At 35.5% G+C, this 11,215-nt stretch overlaps 1 protein-coding gene across 1 annotated transcript; it reads left to right on the top strand.

The window, feature by feature from the left end:
• The first annotated feature begins 3,849 nt into the window (after nt 1–3,849).
• On the top strand, nt 3,850–10,490 carry LOC123515138 (isovaleryl-CoA dehydrogenase, mitochondrial-like). The gene is made up of 4 exons (XM_045273601.1): nt 3,850–4,105; nt 8,699–8,788; nt 9,197–9,418; nt 10,323–10,490. The coding sequence occupies exons 1-4, from the start codon at nt 3,962–3,964 to the stop codon at nt 10,473–10,475; spliced, it is 609 nt and encodes a 202-aa protein (XP_045129536.1). The 5' UTR covers nt 3,850–3,961; the 3' UTR covers nt 10,476–10,490.
• Nucleotides 10,491–11,215: the final 725 nt, after the last annotated feature.

The following is an 11,215-nucleotide window of genomic DNA, read 5'->3' as shown; positions in this document are numbered from 1 at the left end:
TCATGAGATAGGTAGCCAGATCAGAGAGAAGAAGAGGGCATACAGAGAGTTGCAGAAAAGTGGGAAGATGTAGATTTGATTAGGTACAGACAGGTCAGAGATGATTTGAGTAAGGTTATAAAAAAAGTAAAAGGCAGGCAGAGATAAAACTAGCTAGAGCTGGGAGTAAAGATCCCAAAAATTATATAGTTATTACAAGGTCAGTGATAAAAGAAATAAGGATAGGATTGGACCACTCAGAAAAGATGGTGTAGTAGTGGATCAAAATGAAGACATAGTAGAATTATTGAATGAACAATTTTCTTCAGTATTTACTAGGAAAGAATAGGAAATCCTGTTACAAACAGTGCGACGAGTAGTTTAAGAGCTTTAGAAAATATTGATATAAAACCGGGAATTATTAGGAAATTTATTCTTGAACTAGACGATAGGAAAGCTAGTGGTCCTGATGAGCTACATGCCAGAGTACTTAGGAGGGTGTAGACAGTATTTCTGAAGCACTTAAGTTAATCTTTGAAAGATCACTTAGGTTTGCTGAGATACCTCAGGACTGGAAGTTAGCTAATGTTACTCCAATATTTAAAAAGGTAGGAAGGATGATGCGAATAATTATAGACCGATCAGTTTAACTAGTATAGTATGTAAGATACTAGAGAAAATCATTAAGGGTAGTATTTGGGAGCATTTAAATGAGAATAGATTAATTAGAGATACCCAACATGGCTTTAGATCAGGGAGGTCCTGTCTTACAAATTTGCTCGATATCTTAGAATATATTACCAAGGAGTTAGATGATGGAAATAGCATAGATGTTATATATCTAGATTTTAGCAAGGCGTTTGATAAGGTACCGCATAGGAGGCTAGTGTACAAATTGAGACTACATGGGATAGGGGGTAGGTTAGTTGATTGGATTAGTGAATGGCTTTCTGATAGGAAACAGAGAGTAGTATTAAATGGGGCAATGTCTGAGTGGAAGGAAGTGGTTAGTGGGGTACCCCAAGGATCAGTGCTAGGACCTCTTCTTTTCTTGGTGTACATTAACGATTTAGATATAGGAATTAGTAGCAAAGTATCAAAGTTTGCAGATGATACTAAGATAGCATGTGCAGTACAGGGTGAAAAGGACAATTACAGAATACAACGAGACCTGGACAGGCTGATAGCATGGGCAGACAGGTGGCAGATGGAGTTTAATTCTAAAAGTGTCAGGTTATGCATTTAGGTAAAGACAACACAAACTTTAACTATGAGATGGAGGGATGTTGGCTAGAGGCAGTAGAGGAAGGAAAGGATTTAGGAGTAGTGATAGACAGGACTATGAAATTTTCAAAGCAATGTTTAGAAGCAAGAAATAGGGCAAATAGGATCCTGGGTTTTATAAATAGAAATGTTAGTTATAAAAGTAAGGAAGTGGTGCGTAGCTTATATAATTCCTATGTTAGGCCCCATTTAGAGTATTGCATACAGGCCTGGTCACCCCACTATAGGCAGGATATCAACATGTTAGAAGCAGTTCAGAGAAGAGCAACTAGGATGATACCAGCATTAAAGCGCCTGGAGTATAGAGATAGATTAAAGGAATTAAACATGTTTTCATTTGAGAGGAGATGTATAAGAGGATATGATAGAGTTATTTAAAATGTTCTCAGATACAAACTACATAGATGTGAGATCTTTCTTTACCTTAGAGGAGGGAAATAGGACTAGAAATCATGGCAGGAAGATTAGAAAGCAAGGCTGCAGGTTAGATATAAGAAAATATTTCTTTAGTCATAGAGTGGTAGACTTCTGGAATGCATTGCCAGAGACGGTTGTAAATAGCACTAGTTTGACAATGTTTAAAAACAGATTAGATAAGCACTTAAATTTATTAGATTTATAATTATGTATAGCACTGCATGATAGTTTTTATAAGAAATTTACTATAGTTAAACAAGACATGATCCCCATGTATGGGGACCACAAATTGTAGAGGATTTCGCTGCAGGACTTAGCCCTGTTAATGGGCCAAATATTTAGAATTAGTATATAATGTATTGTGTACTTGTAAGTGTATCTTTAAGTACTGATTACGAGGTCGCTGTGCGACTGATACAGGATAACCTAGATGGGCCCTGGTGGCCCTTTGTTATCCTATTATTTATGTTATGTTAAGGAGAAGTGGCAAAGTCTGGCTCAACCACAAGGTGATAAATTCTTGCCAACACACTGTCACAAAATACTAAGTCCAGTATGTCCTGAAAGAGAGGTGGGTTCATCAACTTTATATTTTAAGAATTGCTGAGCCGACATCATGTCCATGAAATTTTTAGAGTGTTGATCATGTACGTCATCAATTCTAAGATTTAAATCCCCACAAATATAGATATTATCATTTGTATCATGAAAATATGTTCGAGGTAGGTAGTGAATTCTTCAATAAAAGCAACACCACTGGTCTGTGGAGGTCTGTATACAACAAAAATGTGTTTATGGTTGCCGTTAACCAGAAAACTAGCTGTCAATGATTCAAACGTATTAAATGTGTGAGAAGAATGTAATTTAATTTCGAGATATCTAATTGTCCCTTACTTTTGGGTAACTCTTGTATCTTTAACAGAACTGGCAATCCAGTGTCTTTTTTATTTATTTATTTATTTTTTTGTTGCCTTTGGCCGGTTTCCCCTCTTGCATAAATAGATAAATAGTATATATATATATATATATATATATATATATATATATATATATATATATATATATATATATATATATATATATATATATATATATATATATATATATATATATATATATATATATATATATATATATATATATATATATATATATATATATATATATATATATATATATATATATATATATATATATATATATATATATATATATATATATATATATATATATATATATATATATATATATATATATATATATATATATATATATATATATATATATATATATATATATATATATATATATATATATATATATATATATATATATATATATATATATATATATATATATATATATATATATATATATATATATATATATATATATATATATATATATATATATATATATATATATATATATATATATATTATACTATAATAATATAGTATCTTCGAGCAGGAAACTCAAAACGTCCCAGCAGACGACGGTGCATTTCCATGCTAGCCAAATGTGGGGAATTTTCCTTACATTTGGAAAATCTGAGCTACTACCAGAGAAAAACTTGCTGACTGTAATATTTTTACAGGCACTGAAACTTACATTCCATTTAGTATGGTGTCCATAAAAAAAAAAGAAGGTAAATCAACATGAATTATATAATTGTGCTTTGCTGGTATAGCCAAATGTGGGGAATTTTCCCTACATTTGGAAAATCTGAGATACTACTAAAGAAAAGCTGTAATATTTTTACAGGCACTGAAACTTACATTCCATTTAGTGTAGTGTCCATTAAAAGAAGGTAAATCAACATGAATTATATAATTGTGCTTTGTTGGTATATAATACTCAATAAGGGGGACAATTAATTAAGCTTATGTTTTTTTGTACAGGTTCCTTAATTATTCTGTTTCGATTCTGCCTGAGAGGTAGTGTATAGTTGGTTCCGATCACAGAAAATCATCTGAATACTGTCATTGCTTTTTTGTACTGATTGATATTTGCAGTAGATAGATAGGCATATATAGAGATGTATGTATTTTTTATTTACCATTAGAATGCACATTAAACAAATGCAGTAATATATTAGTGGCTTTAATTTTGAACAGGTTAGATAACTTTAGGGAATTTATGTAGCAAATTCAGGGAATTCTAAAGTTAAGTACCTGGCAGGGGCTGGCACCTTGCCCATCATCATAACATTGTTGCCCACCAGTGATAGCCGGCGAGAGGAACGAACATTGACGGCCCTGTGTGAGCTCAGGTGTTGAAGATGCTAGTTGCAAGTGTAAGGCAACACATTGGCAGTGTGCTGAGGGCGACCCCCAGAGTAATAGGGGCCGCCCAAGTGAGACACCATGGCTCCCACTACCCAATAGACGATACGGTGTTTGGCCTGACCGAAGACCAGCAGCAGGTATAGTATCACACACACACACACACACCAACGCAGATTACTAAGAAAGTAAGAATACCAGAACTTTCGTGATAGGTTTTGAACATGTTTAGGTTAGCTCTGGACATGTTAGGATAAGTTCAACTTTGTAAGATGTGTATAAGTATGATTAATTAAAGAAAAAAAAACTACCTTTTGTTATAATTAGTTATACATTCTTACCCAGATTTCTCTCATAGATGGGGAAAACCCCATCTAGAGTCAAGTGACGCCTCCAACCAAGACAGCTTGTAGAGAATCCATTAGATTACTCACCTGGCTGACCCAACATGATCTGGTGATTGGTTGGCTAATGTGGCATCACTTAGTTTTTTATAGTTGACCTCCTGGAAGAAGCTTACGCCTGTGACTCCAGATCTTCATTTTCATATTTTGGTTGTGTGTGGTGGATCTCATGTGCTTTGCAGTTGTAATATAGTTTAGATTTTCCCAGAATATTTCAAATTTTGCCTCAAATTTCTTTATGGAAGTTTCTAAAGCTACCTACTCACTCAGGCAAAAGGTTCCAAGTGTTTAACACCCTTCACGGAAAGGCATATTTTCTTACATTCAATTTTTATTTGGCTTGAAAAGCTGCTTGCACTAATATCTTTACATTTCATTACTTCCTTGCAATATATATCATCATATTTTCCATTAGGAATCTTGAAAGTTTCTATCATATTTCCCTATGCCCTTCTGTAAGCTAGTGTTAGTAGTTTCAGTTTCCTGAGTCTCTCTTCATAATTGAGACCTTTTACTTTAGGAATCATCCTTGTAGCTCTGCATTACACATTCTCCACCACCTTGATGTCTTTAATGAGGTGAGGATTCCAGACCGAATTTCCATATTCTAGATGTGGTCTTATCACTGCTTTGAACAAAGCTTTAAATCTCAGCATTTAATGCAACAGAAGTTTATTGGTTTTATTTGCTTTTTCTGCAAGATGATCAGCACAACTTAAATTTGTCATTGATAATAATCCTCACATTCTTTTCAGAATCAACCTTATTTAATTTTTTTTCATTTGATACTCATAACCTTAATCTCCAAAGGACATTCTCCCTATCCTCATGTGTTTGCATTTATTGGGGTGAAAATTTAACAAGCATTTTGTTTTCCAAGAATATACATCTTCTACATCTTGGTGCAACTTCTGGACAATCGCCTTGTTCTTTTATAGGTCTGAATATTTTGGTATCATCTGCATACCTATCAGTTTCTCTGTCATTTCTTATAATATCTATCAGATAATTTATAAAAAGAACAAACAGCAGAGGCCCGAGAACAGACCCCTGCAGCACTCCACTTATTACTGGCTTACATCTTGATTATTCCCTTCAATACTACTCTTTATAGTTATTTAACATAACATAACATAAATAATAGGATAACAAAGGGCCACCAGGGTCCATCTAGGTTATCCTGTATCAGTCGCACAGCGACCTCGTCATCAGTACTTAAAGATACACTTACAAGTACACAATACATTATATACTAATTCTAAATATTTGGCCCATTAACAGGGAGGGCTAAGTCCTGCAGCAAATTCCTCTACAATCTGTGATCCCCATACATGGGGATCATGTCTTGTTTAACTATAGTAAATTTCTTATAAAAACTATCATGCAGCACTATACATAATTATAAATATAATAAATTTAAGTGCTTATCTAATCTGTTTTTAAACATTGTCAAACTAGTGCTATTTACAACAACCTTCTCTGGCAATGCATTCCAGAAGTCTACCACCCTATGACTAAAGAAATATTTTCTTATATCTAACCTGCAGCCTTGCTTTCTAATCTTCCTGCCATGATTTCTAGTCCTACTTCCCTCCTCTAAGGTAAAGAAAGATCTCACATCTATGTAGTTTGTATCTGAGAACATTTTAAATAACTCTATCATATCCCTCTTATACATCTCCTCTCAAATGAAAACATGTTTAATTCCTTTAATCTATCTCTATACTCCAGGTGCTTTAATGCTGGTATCATCCTAGTTGCTCTTCTCTGAACTGCTTCTAACATGTTGATATCCTGCCTATAATGGGGTGACCAGGCCTGTATGCAATACTCTAAATGGGGCCTAACATAGGAATTATATAAGCTACGCACCACTTCCTTACTTTTATAACTAACATTTCTATTTATAAAACCCAGGATCCTATTTGCCCTATTTCTTGCTTCTAAACATTGCTTTGAAAATTTCATAGTCCTGTCTATCACTACTCCTAAATCCTTTCCCTCCTCTACTGCCTCTAGCCAACATCCCTCCATCTCATAGCTAAAGTTTGTGTTGTCTTTACCTAAATGCATAACCTGACACTTTTTAGAATTAAACTCCATCTGCCACCTGTCTGCCCATGCTATCAGCCTGTCCAGGTCTCGTTGTATTCTGTAATTGTCCTTTTCACCCTGTACTGCACATGCTATCTTAGTATCATCTGCAAACTTTGATACTTTGCTACTAATTCCTATATCTAAATCGTTAATGTACACCAAGAAAAGAAGAGGTCCTAGCACTGATCCTTGGGGTACCCACTAACCACTTCCTTCCACTCAGACATTGCCCCATTTAATACTACTCTCTGTTTCCTATCAGAAAGCCATTCACTAATCCAATCAACTAACCTACCCCTATCCCATGTAGTCTCAATTTGTACACTAGCCTGCTATGCGGTACCTTATCGAACGCCTTGCTAAAATCTAGATATATAACATCTATGCTATTTCCATCATCTAACTCCTTGGTAATATATTCTAAGATATCGAGCAAATTTGTAAGACAGGACCTCCCTGATCTAAAGCCATGTTGGGTATCTCTAATTAATCTATTCTCATTTAAATGCTCCCAAATACTAACCTTAATGATTTTCTCTAGTATCTTACATACTATACTAGTTAAACTGATCGGTCTTTAATTGTTTGCATCATCCTTCCTACCTTTTTTAAATATTGGTGTAGCATTAGCTAACTTCCAGTCCTGAGGTATCTCAGCAAACCTAAGTGATCTTTCAAAGATTAACTTAAGTGCTTCAGAAATACTGTCTACACCCTCCCTAAGTACTCTGGCATGTAGCTCATCAGGACCACTAGCTTTCCTATCGTCTAGTTCAAGAATAGATTTGCAACTTGTTTTTTATGAAATATGGTAAAGGAACAGAGGCATCTAAGAAATTCCTATAGAAATTCGTTCTGGCACATTCACCAACTGAGAAGGGTATGAAACAATCCAAACCGTAGATAATGCTACACAAAGCATTTTGAAGCCCCCCTTGGATTTGACATCTGTCTTGAGTGTGTGATTTAAGTGTATCGCCGCTACGTGACAGCTTCATTCCTGCTTGAGATGGAAGGAGCCTGAACACTGGTCTGCCATTATCCAGCTGCCTTCCATACCAGCCACATTTACATTCTGGTCAGCTACCCAGGCTGGAATCTGCCCTCTCACCAGGTATCATACTTTAAAAATATCTGTGTGTTTTGAAGAAGTGTTGATGTAAAAATGTGACTGTAAAACCCTGATGAAATGGCAGAAATAGACTAACAAAACTTTGTTTTTGCCAGAGAGGAAGAAGTGTGGGGAGGAAACTCATAGTGCCAAGCATATGGCCTAAGTTAGGAGTTAGGGTAGGGGTTTCATTCATTGTTGAGGTCAATTTGACCCTCCTTGGATAAACCCAGGTTGTGTTGGAGTAGGTGCTCCAAGTAGGGTGTCACCTGGTAGGGTCAGTTAGGTTAGTGGTTTATTGAGGTGTGAGTTGTGGGGTGCCTTGGCATATCAGCCTCAGTGTTGTTAAGTCAAAAGGGGATAAACAAATAAATGTAAAGCATCAGCAAGTGTTTGTGTAGTGCTTCTGGCCCCGGGTGTTGTGTTGTGGTCCACCTGTTCACATTCATGCTGAGCCTCCGATTTGCATGTGACCGCTCGCTAACTAAGCTATCACCCTTGTAATGGGTTAAACTGCTACAGATAAACCCCAAGAACTGCTTGTGTTGTAAAGAGTTAATGTCTCTGCAAAATACCATGAAAAATTAAATGGTTAGAAATAGAAATTGCAGTAGCTAGGTATAATTTAAGATCAACAGCAGATATGGAAAACTTACAATTTAGATATGAAACAACATGACTGATGTAAATGAGAAAAAGCAAGGGACCAATTATCAACACCTCTGCTTATACAGTCAATATCTGAATTAGATTATGGTTTAATACAAGATTTAAGTTTTTCTGTGTATTCTTCACAATGGACAACAGGCTTTGAAACCTACAAATGACACCTAATCCTAACTAAGTATTTATTCCTTCTAATGGCCTTATAGAGCCATGTGCAGCAGTCTTTTAGCCACCTATGTAACATTAAGAGGACTCAGCAAATTTTGACCTGGGGTGTTAAGTAATGGGGTTTTCCCCACCTTGGACTCCACAGAATTGTGCTACCTGCCATACATGTCTTAGTCATGCATAGTGAGCTATCTGCTACCTTTCAGTCTTCAGATATTTCCATATTAATATCCATTGAAAACAGTGACTGCTCTTGATTGTCAGTTATGGGTTCTTTTCTTTCACAGCTGAGGAGGACGATATTTGACTTCATGCAAAAGGAGCTTGCACCCAAAGCTGCCCAAATAGACAAGGATAACAATTTCCCAGAGATGAGGGTAAGCTGAATATTCATGTATCATACTTGAAACAGGGGATGAAAATGTACAGTAAAAACTTGTTGGAAAGAACTGAAAAAATATTTTTACTCATCTCAGTAAGTCTGTGAAACAGTAGTTACAGGGACTGCAATATCCAGGCGTGATGGCTTCTTGCAACTTTTTTTACTTCTTTATGTTCATGTTCATATATATATATATATATATATATATATATATATATATATATATATATATATATATATATATATATATATATATTAATTTATGGAATTGTTTGTCCTTAATTAATATTTATTGATACATTACTAAAAACAATTCTTGTAATAATAAAACTATCAACTGCAGCACTCTCATATCACTGAATTTCTATTATTGTTGGGTGATTGATTTTTTCTCACCCTGCAGGACTTCTGGTTAAAAATGGGCACCATGGGTCTGCTGGGCATCACTGCCAGCCCAGAATATGGTGGCTCGGGCATGAGCTATCTTGACCATGTTATTGTTTCTGAGGAGATCTCCCGTGTGTCAGCTGCCATTGCACTGTCTTATGGCGCCCATTCCAACCTGTGTGTCAACCAGATCAACATAAATGGAACAGCAGAGCAGAAGGAAAAATATTTACCAAAGGCATGTGTATTTCATGTAGTGCACGTTTTAGAGAGAGAGAGAGAGAGAGAGAGAGAGAGATTTCAGTGCTGTGAGAGGATTTGGGAGGATCCTTTAGTGGAGTATCTGTCACAGTATCTTGATAAATAGTAATACAGATTAGAAAAATCTGCATTATCAAAAAAATTGCTTAGTTTTATGAATTTGCATTTCTACAGTTGAGTGGAAGACTATTGTACTACTTCCACTACATTCTCTGTGTATATTAAAGGCGACTAAAATTAACAGGAATAAGAGATGAGAACTTGTCTGGACAGGAAGATAGATAGATGGTATACAGATTGGTTTACATGGTTTTTTGTTTCCAGCTTTTAGCTAAATGTGTACTGTCCTGTCTCCATATCTTTGACAAGAATAATTGTTCACATGGACTAATTTAATTTCTATTTCAACAATTAGTGGTTTTATTTTATGAGATAACTATCCTTAAGGCGGGTTTCACATGTGCAAATTTTTACTGAAGTTGCAAGTCGGTAGAGTTTTTGACTGAACATCCGTGCCCAGTTACTGCAGAAACCAGTCACAAAACAAGACCAACATGTTGGTCTTGTTTAGTCAATTTATGATTTTATTTATGGTTAGATGTCACGGAGTGACGTGAGGGAAAAAGAAGACCCATGAAATTATTTATACAGTAAAAAAAAAGCTTGCCCAAATTGTTGTCAATGAAATAGCTGCCATTCTCCAAGAACTGTTGCCCTCAATGAAGGGTGTTGTTGGAGGTGAGGATTGAAGACTTTTCAGGATTTAATTTGATTGCAATTATGCATAATCTAAGATTAGTGTGTGGTAGACACTCCTTTCTTTCCTTCTACTTGGCCAGGGATATATCCACATGCATTTTCTTTTCTGTTGACTCTTCTAGTACACCAAAAGAAGAGCAACCACCGCTTCAGCATCGTCACTGGAAAAAGATATCTTGGTGGGTAGCTGTTTGTTTACAATTTACATTCACTTCCTGCCAAGGCGCCAACTAGTCGATACTTTCCAGTTGCTATGTGTTTTGTTTTCTGACTAGAAGAGCTCAGTTGATACTTCTAGCAACTTGCAATTTTAGTCGCAAATGGCACGTGTGAACCCGCCTTTGCTATAAATGTTACTTTGATTTAATTTATGTGCTCATTATTAGATATTGATAGTTTTCACATTTCTGCAAAAGAATGTTCTTGATATGTAGTACCATTAAATACATTTAAGGAAATATGAAGGAAGTTATTTTATATCACTGGTATGGAATTTAAAGTGTTAGCAGTACTGCATACCTAGCTAGGCGGATATATGACTAAATTGTTCATTTTGGGTTAAAAGCATGACATTTGGCAGAAAGTTAGGCTAGGCCTATATGATGATTTTCAGATATGGGGCCATCATGAACTCTGCCCAGGAGGCGAATGGCAGCCATTTTCCAATATGGCCGCCAGTAAAATGTACATAACCTAATTCAGGGTAATTTTGTCAGCATAACGTGTTTAAAAGTGGATTAAATGCTTTCAGATTAATAAGATATTTATTATGACGTTCTGAGGGTAACTACATATTTGACCTATGATGACCTATGATGACCTTGGTTGACCTTAAAATGACAATTTTTGCGAAAATAGGGGAAATACCCCTTTTTTACCCAAAACATCATATTTTTTCGGATTTTTGTCCTCGGTAAGTTTTATTACCATAGTATCGCTCGGTCGAGTCAATCTCCGACCGTCATCAGGCGGTTGCTGACCCTGAGAAAGGCCTAATAATATGTTGAATATGGAC

This window comes from Portunus trituberculatus, chromosome 38 (assembly GCF_017591435.1).
Source record: "Portunus trituberculatus isolate SZX2019 chromosome 38, ASM1759143v1, whole genome shotgun sequence".
NCBI lineage: Eukaryota > Metazoa > Arthropoda > Malacostraca > Decapoda > Portunidae > Portunus > Portunus trituberculatus.
Note: the sequence above shows the minus strand (reverse complement) of the source record. Positions and strands in the feature narration are given on the sequence as shown.